The 21,446-nt window shown below is 35.7% G+C and overlaps 1 protein-coding gene across 3 annotated transcripts in view; it reads right to left on the bottom strand.

The window, feature by feature from the left end:
* Nucleotides 1–1,518: 1,518 nt before the first annotated feature.
* LOC113096074 (NEDD4 family-interacting protein 2-like) overlaps nucleotides 1,519–21,446 on the bottom strand; it is a 32,237-nt gene continuing 12,309 nt past the window's right edge. For all 3 annotated transcript variants that reach the window (XM_026261497.1, XM_026261606.1, XM_026261580.1), the window contains exons 2-8: nucleotides 14,685–14,847; nucleotides 13,534–13,664; nucleotides 6,713–6,800; nucleotides 5,566–5,690; nucleotides 4,614–4,680; nucleotides 4,004–4,109; nucleotides 1,519–2,582 (exon numbers count right to left, since the gene is read on the bottom strand). In XM_026261497.1, coding sequence (XP_026117282.1) covers nucleotides 4,006–4,109; nucleotides 4,614–4,680; nucleotides 5,566–5,690; nucleotides 6,713–6,800; nucleotides 13,534–13,664; nucleotides 14,685–14,847 — 678 coding nt within the window. In that variant the 3' untranslated portion in view covers nucleotides 1,519–2,582; nucleotides 4,004–4,005. The remainder of the gene's footprint in view (nucleotides 2,583–4,003; nucleotides 4,110–4,613; nucleotides 4,681–5,565; nucleotides 5,691–6,712; nucleotides 6,801–13,533; nucleotides 13,665–14,684; nucleotides 14,848–21,446) is intronic.

The following is a 21,446-nucleotide window of genomic DNA, read 5'->3' as shown; positions in this document are numbered from 1 at the left end:
TGCAGTCCACACACGCATTCACCCTCTCTCCCTCTCTTGCTCTCTTTTATTGGATACATGTGACAGTATTTGCTTTGCACTGTTCCAACTAGGAAACAACAACAACAACAAAAATACATTAATAAATAGAACAAACATCAGCACTACCTGTGTGGCACCAAGACACCTTTTTTTTAAACAGTACTTCCATAATATTATTTGACCTACCTATATTAAGAGATATTGTTTTGTTTTTTCAGGAGTGATTTTATGCAACGTAATATTTACCATATTTGAATTAAAGAACAACAAACTATTACAGATAATCAAATTAATTACTAAATATGTAAATAAATTAGATACATAATAATAATAATTTAATGCCCTTTTTGGTGCAGTATTGCCCCGATTTCCTTTTAATTTCTGAGTCTGCTTTTAAATATTTTAAACATACGTACAGTATATGAATATAGTGATCTTTCAGTTCCATGGTGTATGTATTTGTGAATGTTTGCGAGCAGTGAACTATCCATCCAGGAGAAAGGACCAGAGCCATGTGCAGACCGGAAAGGTGTTATGTAAATGGGTCACTCATTAAAGCTTGATTAAGAATTTGTCTGTGCGTGTATGTGTGTGTATTTGTGTGTGTGTGTACTTGGGAATGGGCAGGAGGAAAAAAGGTGCCACTCAGTGGTGATGAAGGAATAGTCTTTTGAGAAAATCTGTACTGTGGTACAATGGCTGTATCAGATGGTGATACTTTGATATACACTATAATACCAAATGATTAATATACTTTCATATTATAGATTAATATTTAGATTAATATTAATATACTTATATGATGGTTTTCACATAGTTCTCCAAAGTAGTTCAAATAATATTGTGGTATTACTACATCAATATCATTAAACAAAAGCAAATACACTACTTGTCTAAGAAAGCAAAATTGTTGTGTTAACTGAGGTTGTTCTACAAAATATCAGTTTGATTTATAACAGGTTTTGTAATTTGGTTTTAGCCAAACATGTAATAAAAAATGCAACAAAAAATGATTCTGAAGCGTCTCACGTGGTCTGAAGGAGAATAAACCTTTATTGTTTTACTGGAGTAACAAAAGCACTTTGGCTGAAACTATGCATACTATAGTCAATTATTCTAAGGGTGAAGTTAATATGTTACATTGTTTTTACTTGACAAGCAAACACAATTAAGAGCAATTATAAAATTACTATTTAATTATCTTCTTCTATAAATGCTGCATTTAAGAAAGATACGGCACTATAATTTCCTCAAGTGTAATAACTGGTATGATTTCCAAAAAAACGAATCAATTAAAAGATCATTTAATTTTAGAGGCGGAGCATTGTGCGTTTTGAAGATTTCTGACTTTAATCTTATTTATTAATCGATTTGTTTGTTTGTTTTTATTAATTTATCCTTGTATTACATTAAATAACTGCATGCATTCCATTGCATGAAATAACACACGCAAACACTGTTTAGACAATGAATCAAAATGAAATACACCTGGAAATGTACCTGTAATTTCAAATTTTATTGGCATTATGCAAGACAAGAGAATAAACATAGCACACAATCATCTCTGCCAATCACAGAATATCCAAAATATCAATTATTCCAACAAAATTCATTTGGTTTTACATACATTTAATAAGTGTGAGTTGCTTTTTCTCTCTTTTTTATTTTATTTTTTTGTTTTGTTTACTGTATTAGTCATTTAAACTGCTGTAACCGAGTTAACCATGCATTTCTTTTAATATCTGATATTGCTGAAGATGCTTGTGATGAAAAGAAACAAATGTCTGGCATTCAGGGATTCAAGTAACTAAAGTCATCTAGGCAGGTCACAGCATGAGCAAGATCACAACTTAAAACAATAACTACGGTATAAAAAATAATAATAATAATAAATGGAAAAAACGGAAGGTGCAAAAGGCAAATATATATTTTGGGATAAGTACAAATTCCATTTCCAGTTTGAAACACATCAATGAAGTTACTTAATCATTTACTATAAAGCTTGGTCGTTTAGCTACAGTTACTGAACTTGTATATTAATCTAAACTTGGTATATTAATACTGCAATGCAATCAAACTTTCCAAAGCCTTGGATGCAATGAAACAAAGAGAATTATACTAATCTAGTTTCGTCCAGTTAAGACTGCTAACCCAGTTTGGTAAAAGACATTGCATAGGATGTCTTGGCTGCATATTTCTAGTGATTTTTTGTGTTTTTTCCAACTGAACTACACAGATCCATTGCTCTGCATGCAGTGTGTGGAAAGATGAACCATTGTATTTTTTTTTTTTTTGACTTGTCAAAATCAGAAGTTTATGTGCTGAGGCCAACTGGGAAGTTACAATGTGAAAACTGGATATCAAGAGCTGATTTGCACTCGTTCGGAGTGCAGAAAAACCTTCCGCTTTTACTGAGTTCAGTTCAGAACATTTGGCAGAGATATTCGTTTTCTTTTTTCTCTTCTTCCTCTTCCCCTCAGTGGGATCCAGTCCAGTTCATTTGACGGGTTGCAAATCATCAAGGAATTTCACATTAGGGAGGAATGTTTTGGCGAGGCGACCTTGAGAGAGACAGAGTGAATGAGAGAGAAGCTTGTTTTTTGGAGGTTTGCCACCGGGGCCTTCATTGTGCAAACTGCATATAAGCAAGGTTATGAGAGCCATTATCAATGAAGCAAATTACATCCGGCTTGCATGTCCAAGTTAACGAAAGCATAATCAGCTCTTGTGTTGTTTTGGAACAAATTCAATCCAAGAAAAATCCTTGCTTTAATCTGTTACTTTAATAAAAAGCTCTACCACAATATTGTAAAAAAAAAAAAAACAACACTTTGATTTGACTTTTCTTTTTTTCTTTTTTTAAAACACTATACTCATTTTATTTTGTTGTGAGACCTAATAGTGTAGTAGTGTTTTGACTGCATATATCAAGCTCAAACATTCAATCCTGCTGTCAAAGTTATTACAAAAAGTATCTAATAGATATTTTTGTCTAGTTGTCTAGACATATAGGTTCAACAATAATTGCACTTCTAGTTTAATTTAAGCTAAATCTGTCTGTTACTTTTTGCATTTGCCTGGCATTTAAGCACATAAGCCATTTATGTCAAACTAAAATCAAGGCTAATAAATATGTTAATGAATAAATCAGCCTCACAAAGTCAATTTTAACAAAAAAATTAATAAAAATAAAATAAAATAAGATAAAATTAAAACACGCTATATGATAATCAATGAATCAAATGACCCTTTTCATTAAGTAATTTGAGATTAAATGCACACACACTGAGATAACATGTTATCTCAAATATCGAAAGATAATATTTTGGCTATATCCTCTAGTCCTAGTCAAATATAATGGATTTAAATGCACATGTTTTGCCTTGCCTTTACTGCTTGGTTATTATGCATATTAGGTAAAGCCTGACCAAAGAGGAAGTTTTCCTTCTCAAAGCAACATTCAACAAAATAACATGACAGCCACAGTAACTAGGCTAACCATAAAAATAAATAAAAAAAAAAAGAAAAAGAAAAAAAAGGATGTTATTTTTGCTACATCATTTGCAAAAATTGCAATGCACCTTTCATAATTGATTATAATGAATATAATAAAAAAAAAAAAAAAAAATTAAGCCAAGCCAAGCGAATGTGCTAATCCATAATTCAGCCTCAGTAAAAGCATTTTTCACAAAAACAGGCTAAAATAAAGAAATATAATTGCCATTTTTTTAAATAATTTGAGAGCAAACACACATATTGAGATTATGAGATAGATGGAAAAAGGTTTTTTTTTTTTTTTTTGCTATTTGCCTTTTAAGATCAAGTATAATGATCATCTTATTTCTTATAATCTTTAGGGAGATGGGTAAATAATAACACCTCTATTTCTGACACACACGCACACATGTATTATTTATATGTATTTATTATGTGTATATATGTATGTGTGTGTGTGGGTGCGTGCATGCGATGACATCCTCACCTCTAGTACAGGAGGAAGAAGCGGGTTCGGAGTGAAGACGCCATGTTTTCGGACATGTTACGCACTTTCAGGTAGTTCACAAACCCTCTGAAGAACAGCAGGAGTCCTGGAGTGGATGACAGACAGGTCACAGGTCAAGAACTTGATGCTTCAAAGGAAACCCACTCACATTCACCACACTAAACGTCTAACCGCTTAGAAAAGTAAGAGTACGCCTAGCTGGTGTTAGCAGACATCAATCATCCCTAATTCCCAAAGAGAATATCAAATAAAGCAGTAGAAAGGGTACGACAGGCATATTGTTTCACACAATTACAAGATTCACAAATCCATAACAGCCTTATCACAGCGGCAAGCACTCGAATGCAAAGATTACTGTTTGTTAATATTATCTACTCTAATTAACAAAATGGATTTAGGTCATAACGCTGAAAAACATTAATAAAGCATGTTATTTTGAGTTCCATTTTGAATATAAAGTCATGTCATCATGTATTCAACCAGCAGATGGTGCTAGAGTACTGCAGACGAATGACTCCAACTTCTCATTCTGATATTATCAGATCAACAAACTACAAAATTCCCGCTTAACGTCCACAGGGAAACCTACCGAGAATAAGGAAAATCCACCAGAGCCAGTACTGCCCGTTGAAGTATCCAGTAAAGTAATCTGAAAACTGAAGAGAAGAATGATAGTGCTGAGCATTGAGTTTAATCATGATTATATTCACGTTCATAACACAGTACTGAGAAAGGTCTGGCTGCAGACTTGCACTTGCACTCTTCAGACTTGCACTCTCAGACACTTGTGCTTCTGCTAGTGACATCACTTGCAGTCTTTATTTATTTATTTTTTATTTTATTGATAACTTTTTTTTGTTTGAATATCTCAACATTTTACAACAGTAGTCAGGTGGTGAAGACAAGAAAAAAGAAACTAAACTACAATGTCACTTGCAATCGCTACTTGCACTCTCCGCTACCTGTGACGTCACTTGCAATCAACACAAATCGTACGTGTTGCCAATGGAGACAAGACACTGTGGTGGTGATTAAACGATTAAAACTAAATTAGTAGGCCTACTACAATAACCTACAGGGTCCTGCAAGAACAAATCAAGACCAGCAATATATAGCGAGAGACTTTGCACAAGCGTTCATATCCTGTTGTTCTGGCAACATGATTTGCTAGTCTTGTCTTTTTCTTGCAGGACCCTGTACGTTATAGTACTAAATTAGTTTTAATAGTTTAATCACCACCACAGCGTCTTGTCTCCATTGGCGACATGAATGATTTGTGTTGATTGCAAGTGTCGCAGGTAGCAGAGAGGGCAAGTAGTGATTGCAAGTGACAATTTAATTTAGTTTATTTTTTCTTGTCTTCGCCACCTGGCTACTGTTTTAAAATGTTGGGAAATTCAAACAAAAAATAATAAAAAATTAAACTAAATAAAAAATAAAGACTGCAAGTGATGTCACTAGCGGAAGCACAAGTGTCTGAGAGTGCAAGTCTGAGAGTGCAAGTGCAATTCAGCAGCCAGACCCTCTTGGGCTTAACTTACCCGCACAATGAGGATCCATTTGATAAGAGAGAGGCCAAAGCCGCAGATGGCACCGTATCGGCCCGCAATGGTGTTGGTCAAACAGAAAGACAAGCAAAACCCGATCCAGTTGAACAGAAAGGCCACTGGTTACACAAACAGAAAGAGAGTGTTGTATTAATGATGAATGATATATATATATATATATATATATATATATATATATATATATATATATATATATATATATATATATAGGACATTCAAATAACTTTGTATGGTAATTGTTTTTATGCGCATTCAAAAAAAAAACTTACAGATATCACAAATATGGTGATGCATTGTTAATGAAATCGTGGCTAATCATTAAATATACATGACTGGATTATGATGGACAGTGCTGCAATGTATTATTGTACTGACTGATCTGATATACAGTGTATAGAAATACTTGAAGTTTAATACATCACCACCAGATGGCGTAAACACAGCATTAATAATGAGACACAGAGGCTGTGGCTGCATCCTAAATCACATACTCCCCTGAAATGTGCATACAATAGACACTTCACTATCCCATGAGGCAATGGGAGAGGATTTGTGGCAGTGAAAGGCAGTAATGAAAACATGATGAATGTAGTATGTCCAGATCACATTTATACTACACGCATACATACTATATAGATGGAACATCCTTTTTAGCTGTCGCAAAGTACACAAAATGAGCCCCTACCCTAGGTGTGTGAAGTTGGACACAGCCAGGCTGTGTTGTGTTGAGCTGAATTTTTGTATTTTCCTAAGCTGTAAGTCATAACCATTAGAATAAAAAGAAAAAGAAAAAAAACTCTTGAAATATTTCAGTTTGTGCGCAATGAATCTGGAACATAAGAAAGTTAGCTTTTTTTTTATTAAATTACAAAAATAAAGACCTTGTCCATGATATTCTAATTTTTTTAGATGCAACTACATGCATTATGAAAAGCTTAATGCTTTAACCTGTCAAATGCTAAAATGTTTATGAAACCCTAGTAAAGTTCATGTTTCATCAATCCAGTCATTCATTTGTAAATAAATATGGTTATTTAGCATTTTGCATCTAGTTTTGTGTACAAATGTAATTAGGTTAGTATGGTTATAATAGTATGCCATTACAAACATACACACTTACTGAAGAAGGCCAGCATAAAGATTCCATCATTTCCCACCCTCAGCTGATCACCATCACTGAAGTCATCCCGAACTGGAAAATCCACATCCTTTTCAACAAGAAAGATTTGTTTTAGAAGCATATTAGAAGGCAAAAGTTGCTGAGAAATCACCATGGTTGTGACACAACCTCAATGTTTACACATCAGCAACTGGACTTGCTTTGATAAACAACGGTATATACTAAAATGATACAAAGACAACAAAAGAGGGCACTTCTTTATAGCAGGTAAAGTAGCAAAAACTGTTTAAGTGAGGGTCAGAGAGGTGGAAAATGGTTATGAAAGACTAAATGACTTATATATTGATGTTAAATCCTTGACAAATTATTGCAATTTTAGTAGTTTTGTGTGAACTACTACCTTATGACCCAGCTTACGCCTTTGTAAGAGCTTAATCCAGCTCCACATTGCTACCGCAGCTCAGAACAGAGCTTCTGAGGTTGTGTAACAAGTCTTGAATGTTCTAATTCATTCTTTGTTTCTGAAGTGATTTCATAACAGGGTTCAAGCACTTAGGTTCTTAATCTGCAACTGCTAGATGGAACTATGAGAAATATCACACGAGTAGCAGTGTGGTATGGCAGTATATTGGCATGGCTGTGATGCGGCCTTAGGCATGAACAATGTAGCATCTTTAAAAAACCTTTTTTGTGTGTGTTCAGTGATGCCAACTTTTCAGATTACCCTATAGTATTTTTTTTTCTTCCAAAAACACCTAGCAAAAAATGTAACACTGCATGAACCTATGAACACTGCATTATTAATATACTTTATTTATTACCTGGAGATGACTTGAAAAAATTTACCTAACCACAAACATTTTTGTTTTCAATTGTATGTTTATTGTCTTCAAGTTTCATCAGTCAAAATATCTTTATATTATAAATTATAAATAGCCTTTTATTCAGCACATCCACAGCAGATATTGATGGCAGTTGTATAAATAAAATGCCAGGTCATGAATAAACTATCACTTCTCTTTGAATTTAAATCCAGATTTTTTTTACACTGAAAACTAACTAATGTAACTGCATAAAACTATAATTGTTCACAATGTGTAGTTTTACTAGTTTACTAGCTATTAAACAAAAAAACTAAAAAACTTAATTGTTAAGAAAAGTGTCAGTGTTCAATAATTTTATGTAAAAACAGTTATTTATATTTACAAATTATTATATTATACATTGATGTTTTACAAACAAATCTAAATTAACATGTATAAAATATGTTTTTGCTGAGATTTGATGCAGTGAAAATTTTGTGTCACGATTACATGATGATGTCCATGACATTACAATGTCATTTAGCAACTTTTAGCAACAAATTGACCTTCCTTCAGCAACTTCCCCTGAAAATTGGTTGGCAAACATTCGGTGCGTCCGAAATTGCCCGCAAGATCCACCTGCTCAAGAAAGCACATGTACAAGCCCGTTTAAAGTTTGCCAATGAATATCTAGATGATTCAGAGAAGGAGAAACTTGATACATCGTGTTTTGAGGGAGAGAAATGCTGACAATATGACCCCAAGAACACCATCCATACAGTAAAGCACGGAGGTGGAAACATTATGCTACATTATGGTATAGGATGACTTCACAACACTGAGGGGCAGCTGTGGCCTAATGGTTATAGAGACTTGGACTAATTACCCAAAGGTCGCCGGTAGAGATCCACCGATATAGGTTTTTCTATAGCCGATGCCGATGTTTAGAGGTCAGGGTCAGCCGATGGCCGATATGTGCTGCCGATTTTTAGGGCCGATATCTTAAAGTTCTCCCCTACATTTCCATGCTAAAAATGTCACGCTAATAATAAGTGGATGCACAACATTTCTAAACTTATCATCATTTATTGAGCACTAACTTGAACCATCTCTCAAATCTTAATTTTGTGCACTGCACGGTATTAAAATAAAAAATGTATCCAAAGTTAACCAAATAAATCAATAAACGGACCAATTATTAAATATATAAAACAGGTAATATATATTTATATATAAGTCAATCATTTACATAAAAGTTCTAGAGCATTTATCAAGTAGAATTTATCAAGTTTGTTGGAACATAAATGTAAACTTAAATATACATTTAAATACAATTTTAGAAATAAAAAACACTGAACTGAAAAATATAAAAAAATATATACAAAATAAAAAATAGTAGCCTAGTGCTGCAAACACACTAGCAACCAGCAACATTTGTGTTTGCTATAAATGACACAGAACATCTAAAGTGCATTCTAATTTCAAACTTATATCGCAGTCTGTTCATTATTAAAATAAAGTACAGTCAACCAAACATATAAAAGGTTACACTGGTCAGTTTAAATAGACTGTAGTATACCAGACCACTGTGCTGTTATGCACGTTTTTGCTCATGTGAAGATAATTTATCTTTTCCGTATGGTTTACATAAATAAATAAAAAATATTATAGTTTAACATTCAGATACATTGCGAATATGGAAACATTTGCATATGTGCAGAATGAGACGGGAGCAATAGCCTCCAAATACATCTAGTCAAACCCGCGCTCGCTCGTCCTCGTATGGATCGGATCATTTTTCGGATCAGCAGAAAAGAAAAAAAAAGGCCAAGACAAATAAACATACGTTTTGTCTTTTTTACTAACATTAAATTATTAAATTAAAATATATGAAATCAACTTAAAGTGCACATGACATAATATATTTTTTACATAATAGCTGGACTTTCTTATCTCCCAGTCTGCTGTGATGAAGTGAGCAGTTATCATCACATAGCTCTCCGTCCCCCTGGACGTGCACCCGTCTGTCCTGAGCGCAACAGAGGATGCTCAGTTCATCCACAGCTTTTTTCTTCTCCTTTTCATAAAGATCTGGCACAATCTTTTCGCTGAAGTCGGTGCGCGATGTCGTAACGTGGCTCTATGCACCGTCACGGTTTTACACTCTAACCTCATCCTTCATCATTATATCTGACAGGGAAGCCAAAATGCGCAGGGCGTTCAAGCTCCTCCGTACCTCCGCTCGCCATGACCACTGAGTGTGGACTAAACATGCGAAACATTTTTTCATAAAGCAATCCGCGGGGCATGTGTGTACCGAAGCGAAGATATTGATCCGAACGGATCACGGATCAAGGATGATGCGTTCCACCACTACTATAGTGTCATTTGAAAACATTGCAGTTGCGTTTTAAAATACAACAACGAGCACCACGAAACCATTTAAAGAATCGCATTCAGCGGTCTCCTTGACGGGAAACAGTCAACAAAGTAAAATGATCTCCAATGTATGGCGCGCTCTCTTCATTTTATCAAATGATAATAATCACATCTATTCATATTACAGTCCTGCTACTAGCAATTTATTCAGACTAAAACCCCTTTAATTCGGGTGACAAAGCGTTTTTTCTAAGTGGCATTTGCACATAGGCCTAATAATAATGCTGCAGACGCATTTTGCAGCATTAAGGTTATTAATTGATCGTTAATTTAAACGACGAGCGATCATGGAAATTATCGAATATTGAAATCCCTAAATACAAATGAGTTGGATGAAAAACTGGTTATTGTCTGGATCAAACCATGCTTCCGAACAAATGTAATTAAACAGCTGTCTCTCCGAGCGCGGTGCTGTCTGTGAGCGGGGCGGAGTAACGGAGCCCTCAATCACACTGCAGTGTTTGTAAGAGCTGCCAACTTCTCCACCCCATTTACAGAGTGAAATTCTCTGACTACCTTTATCTCCCAGGACTGTTGTTGAATATTCCAAAAGTTTTGGCTTGGGGTGCTTCACATGAGGCAGCAGCAGCGCACCAATAACACAGGGCTGCCCGCCGACGTGCCTGACTTTAAATTGGCGCTACTAAACATGGTTATCGGCCGATGCAGATATATAAAAAAAATGACAAATATCGGCCCGATATATCGGTCGACCTCTAGCGTCGATTCGAGTCTCTGTGCTGGCAGGAGTTGTAGGTGGGAGGGAGTTAATGAACAGCGCTCTCTTCCATCCTCAATACCCAAGACTGAAGTGCCCTTGAGCAAGGCACTGAACCCGCAGTTGCTCCCCGGGAGCTGGATCTATAGCAGCCCACTGCTACGGGTGTATGTTCACGTTGTGTTCACTTCTCACTGCTGAGTGTGTGCACTTGGATGGGTTACGTGCAGAGCACCAATTCCGAGTATGGGTTACCATACTTGGCAAATGTCACGACTTTCACTTTTCAAACTGAAGATGGGTCATAAATGGATCTTCCAGCAAGACAGTGAACCGAAACATACCGCCAAGGCAACAAATTAGTGACTCAAGAAGCAAATTAAGTTCATGAATTGGTCTAGCCAGTCTTCAGACCTCAATCCTATAGAAAATCTGTGGAGGGAGATGAAACTTTGAGTTGCCAAATGATAGGCCAAAAAACCTTGTCACGGCACTATTCTGTCACCATGCAGACTATGGGGCACATTCCCTCTTTTCACACACATGCACACTCAACATATATTTATATGGACTTTTATGATGCTGCGGAGGCATAATAAAGGGGGGTAAGACATCAAGATGACGACCGTAGCAGTCAGTGGACAGGTGAAAGTCTGGTGAAAGTAGCTTGAGCGTGGTCGAAGCCCCACGGCCAGAGACAGTGTGTGCTATTAGCAGCCACAGTATTCCGTTTAGTGCAGCAATACACTGCTGACTTGAACATGTTTGGATTAAACATTGTATAGTTTAATTTATTTTTGGTTTGTAGCACTTCTTTTTTTTTTTGCACTGTGGAACTTCTGACAATCCCTGCCTTATAAAATTAACCTTGAACGGATTCCTACTTGTTCTGGAAGCCTTTTTATCTCCAGCTGCAAGGGTCATCGGTGACAAACCTTAAAGATTTAGAGAGAATCTGTAAAGAGGAGTGGAACAATCCCTCCTGAGATGTCTGCAAACCTGGTGACCAACTACAAATCACGTATCACCTCTGTGCTTACCAAAAAGGGTTGTGCTTGAGGATCAAATACTTATTTCACTAACTGAAATGCAAATCAATTCCTAACCTTTATATAATGTTTTTTTTTTCTGGATTTGTTTTGGTTGGTATTCTGTCTCTATAGATTAAAATAAACCTACCATACAAATAACAGACCCTTACTTTCTTTGCAAGTGGGCAAACTTACAAAATCAGCAGGGGATCAAATAAACATTTACGTCACTGTACATCCGCCATGTTGCTGCGTTCACATGACCTACCAGTGTCGGCTGTGTCGCTTCACTGCCATTCAAAAATCCTCTCCCGTGGCCTCATGGGAGTGGTAGCGGTAGAGCGCAATCTCGTGGGTACCTCCCGGCCTGCGAGGGGCGATACGAGTGGAGGGGGGCCGAGAGTCATGGGAACGGGCGAGGCCGGTGGGGTGATTGGAGAGGTCTCGAGTACCATGGAGGAGATGGAAGGATATAAAAAAGGACGAGAGAGGACCAGGCCTGGGTTTTATTTTATGTTTTGGTTTTTATTTGTGCGCAACAGTCGTCCGCGAGGGGCTGTTGCGCTGTTTTGTGTTTATTTTTGTAATTAAAGTTTCATTTTGATTGTCCGCCGGTTCCCGCCTCCTTCTTCCGTAGTTATCGAGTTTTTATTGTTACATAGACATTATCTTTTTTCACAAATCACATATTTGGTCTAAACAAGTACATTCTCACCTAAAAATCTCTTAAAACTACATTATGTGACACAAAAACAGTATTTTTTTTTTATAGTGGATTTGTGCATCCGCCATGATACTCGCTGTGAGAAATACTGCAAGCGGAGTGATACAAATGGTTCTCTTTAATCTCTCATCATTAGAATGTCACACTCCTCTCAGCCAATCAGATTCTATGAGCAGAAAGAACATTTGTATATATATATACACACTGTATATATTAAATATACACATCTGGTTATGAGTTTGGAATAATTAAAATGTTAACATTTAATGTTTTAGAAAAGTCTCAAAGCATGAAAGGCCTCTTATGCTCACCAAGGCTTAATTTATTAGATCAAAAACACAGAAAACTCTTTCCTGTTTGAATAAATTTAAACCTGCGACGCAAAGCTGATTTTTTGGCAGCCATTATGCTGGTCTTCAGTGTCACAAGATCCTTAAGAAACAACTTAAACTTAAATTATTATTAAGCATTATTTTTGTTTAATTATTATCAATTCTTATCAAGGCTGAAAACAGATTTTTCTGGTTAACATTTTTGTGATAATTATGCAGCATTATAAATGTTAGAATTTGCATTAGTTTAATGTGTTCTGAAAAAGACATAATAATAATTTCTATTGTAATTATTTGTTTTACTGAAACTAAACATTTGAGCGCTGTATCGTAATTTCCACAAAAATCTTAAGCAGCACAACTGTTTACAACATTGATAATAATAAGAAATCTATCTTTGAAAGCAGAATATTAGAAAGATTTCTGAAAAAAAAAATAATAATAATAATAATAAATAAATAAAATATTTTTTGGGGGGGACCACGTTATACAACACTTCTTGATCTGAGCTCAGAGAAATCAGAGTATATGTATCCTCTTTCTAGGTCATGGTTTTTATGGCACACCACATCCTCAAAAAGGTTCTCTTTATGTTACTGCTTAAATATAATCAGACATGATTTTACGAGATGTCCCATTTCATTTTAGTCATCAATAAATCATACCAGCATCACTACAGCAATTCAAAAGCCACAGTGGAAAGTTGTGCGAATCGAGGGCTTGGTGTTTGGGTTCACAGAATCTGTGGGATGCGTAGGCAGATGCAATACTCACTCGTGGAATAACCTCCACCGCTGAAGCAGCCATGGCTGCCGCTTTGGCCTTCTCTGCCTCATCGTAAGTGGGCAGAGATGTGGCCACGCTGTATGGTGGAGGAACGGGAAAGTCCCTCGGAAATGTGCTCTCTAAAAAGCGATAAAAAACACAGGTCAGCCATACGCCACAAATTTCTAGCTATGAGTCTTCCAAACTATGAGTCTTCCTAACACCAAGTCAAGCACAATTACTTTTGCTCATAATTGGAAATGTGAATAAGCCCATTAATGCGAAGAATCAAACGGTGACGCATAGCTTGCTTTATAAATATCACTTTACTTATACTGAGCCATACCTAGAGACCTGAACATCATCAAAAAGTTTAGTTAATTATTATTATTATTATTATTTTGTCTTTAGTGTGCTCCCACTTGAAGGTTTTTTTTTTGTTTTTTTTTTTTATTGTTAACACTTTACAGTAAGGTTCATTAGTTAACAATAGTTAACATGAACTAAGAATGAACTATACTTCCACACCATTTATTTATCTTATAGTTAATGTTAATTTCAACATTTATAAATGCAAAATTAAAGATTGTAATTGTTAACATTAGTTAATACACTGTGAACTAACAAACTAATTAGAACTATTGTGTTTTCATAACTAACATTACCAATGATTAATAAATACTGTAATAAATGTACTGTTAATGGTTCATTCATGTCAGCTAATACATTAACTAATGGAACCTTTCTGCAAATTGTTTTATTCGATGTTTTAGAAAAAAATCTATATGTGCACCAAGGCTGTATTTATCAGATCATTAAAAAAAACAGTAATATTGTGAAATATTAAACATATAAATAAATAAATTTCAACTTTAAATCACAATTAACGTGTTAATTGACAACACTAACGTTTTCGAATTTTGTGATTGGTTGAATTTTCTTTACAGCGTCATGGATAATGTAGTTTTTTGACCAAAGAATTTTCTTGTCAAATGTGATTATTTCAAATATTAGCTGAAATAATGCACATGGCACATGCATGGCTTCCACAAAATCGCATTACCTGTAACAATAATGATGTCGCTGTAATATTAACATACTGAATCTAGTAGATCCCTGCTCTTACTATGGAAATAATCACTTTTTCCAGGTGTCTGTACCTGGTCCAGCTGTTGCTCCGAGCGCCACGCTGGTATAAGGAGGAGGCGGAGCTTCCATATCCATGGTGGGGTTGCTGATTCCTGCGACGGCGGCAGCAGTCTGGGAGGATGTGGACGGCTCGGCACCTGCAGCCCCTTCAGAGGGCTCATCCTCATTGTGCAACTGAGGAAGAACAAAAACACACATTTTCAGACTGAAGAAACGTGACTAAGTATTGTTTAATTTAAGACAAATCTAACAAGGTCTTGTGTCTTGCGTTGGCTGAATTGACACTGTGATGTACTCAATGAAGGGAGGACACAGGATATCATCTAACATCGCAGGGAACATGTCAACAACTTGGTGTCTTTGGTCACCTAAACTTACTGTCCTTGCCCTACAATGAACAAAACCATCTGTAAAGCTAAACTTCAAGAAGGAGGTGATGAAATGAGGTACTGAATAAAACATTTAAAGAGAATATTAAATCTAAATCTGCACAATGTGACCTTAAAACCTTATGAGAACTGAGGCCTCATAGTAATACGACAGTTTAAGATTGCAGGGGACACATTTGGCACATCAGAGTGCAGTAAGATGCACAGATGTCTGCCAACAAAGTTAGCTAACAGTGAGATTCAAAGTAACAGGAGAGCAATGGTAATGCAAACCACAAGACTGAAGCACAAGCCTGTCCCTTCAGCTGCACCTGTTTGATACGTTGTTGGTAACTAGTAGTAACTTACAGGGACAATTCTCATTGTAGTTTTGTTGCAAAACCAAAACTTCTGTTCTGTAGTTCACAGTAATGCAACATTACCTGTAATAATATATAGCATTAAGAAAATATAACAGATTATTTAATTAATTTAATATAATTTAATTTAATTTTTTAAAATGAAAGCTATTATAATGATAAATAACGACTTGCTATTTGGAAGGATTCAAGCCATGAAAATCTTTTACTATGCCATGCCACCTGATAATATGTGAGGTCTCCTGACAGGGCTGAGAGCCACGGAAGTCTTTGAATAGGTCAGTACTCTAAGGTTCAACTCTTTTATTTCTACAAATTGGCGAATAGAGACGGGATTCGAGATCCAGCTAGGGGACGAAGTTCACATGAGAATGATTAGACGGTGAAGCCACATCAAGGACAGCAAGATTGCCAATGGTCAATCGGGTTCCCACTTTGCACTGAGGACAGCCAACTGACCAGGGACAAAGCATTTATCTCCAATGGTTTGCAATGGACTGTTAAAAACATCAGACTGGAGATAAGTGGTATATGTATTATGACTAAGATTGCACAGAATCCCTTTGCCGAAAACTTTAAAAAGGCTGACTTGATGTCACTTGAGTTCCCAAGTATGGCTATTAAGGAATTTCGATTTTCCCCCTGCCCTCTCCATGTAATCTAATGGGATGTGAGACAAACTAAGTAATTCAATTTCACTTTAAATGTTTTGTTTTCAAACATGTTTTATGTAATTTGATGTAGATTTTATCACGCTGCTGAAAGTTAGGCTGTTCATTTTTTAAAATAGTTTGGTTTTAGTTAGTTATGTGATGCTATAAAAATGGGAGTTTGACATCATGGTTGACAGCCGAGATTGACAGCTTCTCTGAATGAACTGAGGCGCCAACAGACTTTTTCAAGATATTCAGGAAGAGATTGGGGTTGTATTTACCTTATTTTAACACAAGCCTCTTATACGAAAAATCAGCAGACAGGTCCAGTCAGGCTAATTTTAAAAAAGTGTCAGGGGTGTGTGTTTGCGATTGAATCTGTGGGAGTGTGGGCGCAGCTCCACTTTGTTCCCTACTGCACAGACCCTGGTCCCAAATCAGCGCAATAGGGCCGCGCCCTATTGGGACAATGGCGTATTCTACTTTTCTTCAATGGAAGTGAATGAGGTGTGTCGTCAATATTTTTTACAGTCTTTGGTTACTATATAACAAGGTCATATCCATGGATTTGGATTTACGGACATTTAAATGAAAGGTTTCCTCCTGGTGGAATGACCTCCCCAACTCAATCCAGGCAGCTGAGTCCTTAGCCATTTTCAAGAATCGGCTTAAAACACATCTCTTCCATCTTTATTTGACCCTCTAACTTTTACACTCACTATTCAAATTAAAAAAAAAAAAAAAAAAAAATCCAAATACCTTTTTAATCTTTTTGTATTCTATTTTCTTTTCATTTATTGTGCAATTGTATGTATGTGTGTGTGTGTGTGTGTGTGTATAAAGATCTCTAACACTAGCTTGCTCTATTATTTTTTTATTTGATCTGTTTTCCTTTTATTTGTTATATTATTTAAAATCCCATGCTACGTGTACTGTTAACCTAACTGAGACTTGTTATAGCACTTACATATCATTGCTCTTTTTGTTGTTTTTGATTGCTTCCACTGTCCTCATCTATAAGTCGCTTTGGATAAAAGTGTCTGCTAAATGAATAAATGTAAATGTAAATATCCAGAAACCAATGAAACCGAAACTAATTAGTATTGAAACATCGATTTTTACAAATCATTCTGAAAAGCGAGGTGTGCTCTGATTGGCCAGCTATCCAGTGCGTTGTGATTAACAAAATACCACAAGCGTGTCGGAAATGTTACGGCCCTTACCACAAAACAATCGGCACGCCTTGGTGCATGGTCTAAAAATATTGTCCTTATTCTCTTAATAAGTAATGAGTGTTCTTTGGCCGTAACGTGCAATAAACCAATCAGAGTTTCATCTCCCATCCCCTTTAAAAGCCAGTTGCCGTCATGTCATGAAGGAATGTAATTTTTCATTTTTTTAAATGTCTTTGTGTTGCTGCGCGTATGTGTGTATTAAGGAAAGTTTACGCATGTTGTGCACCCGCCAATAAGCACATATTACTTAAAGGCTCTTTTAATAACAAAGAAAACAATTCTTCACCAGACTTTAGACCAGGTTTGAGTTGGTCTATGGCGCAGTCTATTTTCAGTAACCCAAAATAGCAACATGCCAAAAATGTGTCCCAAGGGCTCACAAATGCTCTCCTCCCCATCTTTCAGTGCAATCCAAGCGGACTCAAACAGAAACAGAGTGTTTTTAATCGACAGATTGTTAGAATATCTGTATCTGCGCAGTTCTTTGTCATAAATACAGTTTACAAAAGATAACAAGGGAGCAATCAATTTCCTATGTACTGTAAAGTGTTCGCTCCGTTGACCGCTCATCACACCGCAGCTGTTTCCTCCAGCGAAAATCTAGCCCTTAGGGCTGTGCAAAAAATCGAATGCGATTTTCATCCACATCTCATCAGTAAAGACGCTCCTGTAATTAGAAGTATATCTCCAGCACGTGCATTCAAGATCATGGTTGTCAGGTTTTCACAACAAATCCTGCCCAGTTGCTTCACAAAACTAGTCCAAACTAGCCCAATCGCGTTCCTAGGAGGTTCCCCGATGAAAAATTGCTTTCCGGGGTTAAAATGTAAGTTTTATGGCATGGTTGCCTTGGTAAAATCGCATGTTGCCAAGTCTGCGATTGTTTTTCATGTCCGCGGTTCGAAGCAACCCCATACCAATAACGTGATATTTAGCTCCTAAAATGCTAATTTTACCAAGACACCCATGCCAAAAAAAAAAGTATATTTTAACCCCGGGAAGCATATTATTTTCTAAATCTGGGAACCTCCTGGAATCGCGATTAGTTTTGGACTAGTTTTGAGAAGCAACAGGGCAGGATTTGTTGTGAAAACCTGGCAACCCTGATCTGAACACACGTGCTGGAGATAATACTTCTAATTAAAGGAGCGTCTTTACTGATGAGATGTGCATGAAAATCACATTCGATTTTTTGCACAGCCCTACTAGCCCTTAAAACATATGAACGCATACTTTAATTATACTTATTTAAATATACTTAATTTAATTTTACTTACTTTACACATACACTACTGTGCAAAAGTCTTAGGTACGTTAGTATTTTCACCCAAATGAATGGTGTTTGCCCATTTATTTATAACTTTTTTTGTAGGGTTTCAGAAGAAAATATCAGTTTACCTTTCCAAACATCCATTTTGCCATTAATTTCAATACTAATCTAGTGAGATTTTTGAATGTACAAGCAGTCTGAAAACAACTGGTGCTCCACACGGAGATCTGATCTCACTATCATCAAATCGGTCTCTAATCACATGAAGAAACAGATGAACCTGAGATAAACTAAATCTCCTGCAAAGCTACCTGAAAAACTTTTGCACAGTACTGTACTTTACAAAGGACATTGTTGCTACTTCATAAAGAATGACCATACAGTCATTCACAGAACTGTTTAAATACAGTGACAGAAGCAATAATTTTAACTAAATATCGGAGTGACTGACAGAGATACAGTAGAAACATTATGTGTGGTTTTGTATTAAACATTAACAATGACCCAGATCATGAAATACATTTATTAGCTTTAGAGTAAGGGAAGCACAACTTGGGAAGTAAGAGCATCCAAGGAATGTGTAAAAGCTTTGGATTTACTTTAAATATTTTTTATGCTCTTTAAATGTTATTCATAGTTTTTTGTGTCTTTTATTTATTTTTTAAGTATCGGTTCAGGCACCGTTTAGGCACCAGTACTGTTTTAAAAGTATCGATATTGCAACGATTTAGTAAAAAAAAAAAAAATCGATACCCAACCCTATTTATAGTACAAATTAAAATCATAGGAGACATTTATGAGGTTATCATCTGGCCATTGGAAAAGGTATTTTTATGAAATAATTATTTATTTATTGGTTAAGTGGGAGACAGTGATATCAAGGTACAATATAAGAAAATAGACAAGAATGAAGGACAGCTTGTGCAGCAGAGGCTGAGCTATAAAAAACTGCAGGAAGAGACTTCTGTGGTATAACCACATTGATATATAGATTTATGCTTATTTGTTGACAGTTCTAAGAAGCGCTATTCAGTGGTGGTTGCTAGCAACATTCTAACATGCAGCGGGATTTTGACAAAGAGCAAGCATCTTTTTTTCTCTTCCTAGAAATTAAAAAAGGCTTCGAAAACATAGAGTCCTGCTGGATGAATTACTCAACACTCCAGAAATTGAGTTGCAATTCCTGTGCTCTTCTCTAAAAATGAAAACATATCAGAAAGCTCTCATTTTTATTGACCAAGACTTCTGAGAACAGAAAACAACAGGGTTTTTAATGAAGCATACAATAAGACACATGAATTGTTAGATAAACTTTTACCAAGAGCCAGATTTACACTCTGAAGCTGAAATCTATAAATATTGTGGTATTTACAGTACTATGCTATTATCATATTATGATACATGTTATTATCATTTTTTTAAGGATTTTATTTTTTTAAAGGACTTCTTATAATGTTTGTATTTTATGTTTATATAATATATTATATTATGGAATGCAGTCCCAGCTGAGCAGTAAGCCACCAGATTTCCATAATAAACCAATCGCCCTGGATCCACATTACTCATGTACAAGGCCACTTGCGCTATTGTTGAGGGTGGAAAACACACACTCACAAACAAACCTGTTATTATACCACAACTTATGTTGTTGATGATACAGAGAAAGGTTGTGACTCTAAACCTAGCAAAGTGTCATCCAAGAGGACAGGACATTTGCACCCAACGCCTCAAAAATACATTTCAACATCCTACACATGGCCATGACCCCTCTAAATGCACTTAAATATCCAAAAAACATATATGATGCTTTTGAACACACCCAAATGTACCTATAACAACACCCAAACATCATTATAATGCTTTAAAACATTGTTGAAGATTCCAAGCAGACCCATTATTGCGTTCAAAAATAACAAACATGCCTATCATGCCTCAAAATGTGTTAGAACAATTAAAGTATGCCTATAACTAAAAGTGCCTATGAGGCCTTCCAAATGACAACTCAAATTGCATTGAAAGGATCCAGTTATGCCTCAAAATAATAATTAACCATGCCTAATTCTGCCAATGATAATTCAAAATTCATTTGAATGATGCCAAACGGTGCCACAAAATGGTTTGAACGCCCCTGAACATACCTAACTGCTGAAAATGCATCCTTAAAAGTTCCAAGATCACCTATAACTACTCAAATTGTATTGGAACCAGTGTTAATTTTGTCAGCAAATTCGGATTAAGTCTTAGTCTTAGTCTTTTGAATAACACACCATTTAGTTTTAGTCACATTTTAGTCATCTGAAATGTTTTAGTCTTAGTCTAGTTTTAGTCGACTAAATATCATAAGAGTTTTAGTCTTAGTCTAGTCTTAAGTCTTTTAGTCTTAGTCTAGTTTTTTTTTAGTAGAACAAAGTCAACTTAGTTGACTTGACTAAATGTTTCCATCAGTCTGTTATGGAATGGTATTCATAAAATAAACATAAGGCCTGCTCTCAATGAAAAATATACATGCTCTCTGAAAAAGATATGCATTCGTCCTGAATGATATGCAATGCATATGACATTCTTTCAAGATGAAGTACAGTATTATTGAAATAGACAACCACCTATATTATATTTGTATTGTATGTTCTTTATATTTCTTTATTTGTGATATTTACACAAAGTTTACATTTTTTTAAGTTTGTTTTTGTTCATTTAAAATAGCACTGCATAGTCTACACTGTAAAATAAAATACACAATCAAACCAAAATGTATTCAGACACCTTCAACGTTTCTTACAATATCACAGTTTATTTGCTGTAGTTTAGAAATTGGTAATAAAATATGACAATAACTCGGGGTTAAACTGTGTCAGAACAACAAATTC

The sequence above is a fragment of the Carassius auratus genome, chromosome 1 (assembly GCF_003368295.1).
Source record: "Carassius auratus strain Wakin chromosome 1, ASM336829v1, whole genome shotgun sequence".
In the NCBI taxonomy this organism is placed as follows: Eukaryota; Metazoa; Chordata; class Actinopteri; order Cypriniformes; family Cyprinidae; genus Carassius; species Carassius auratus.
This window is presented reverse-complemented; position numbering and strand designations above follow the sequence as displayed.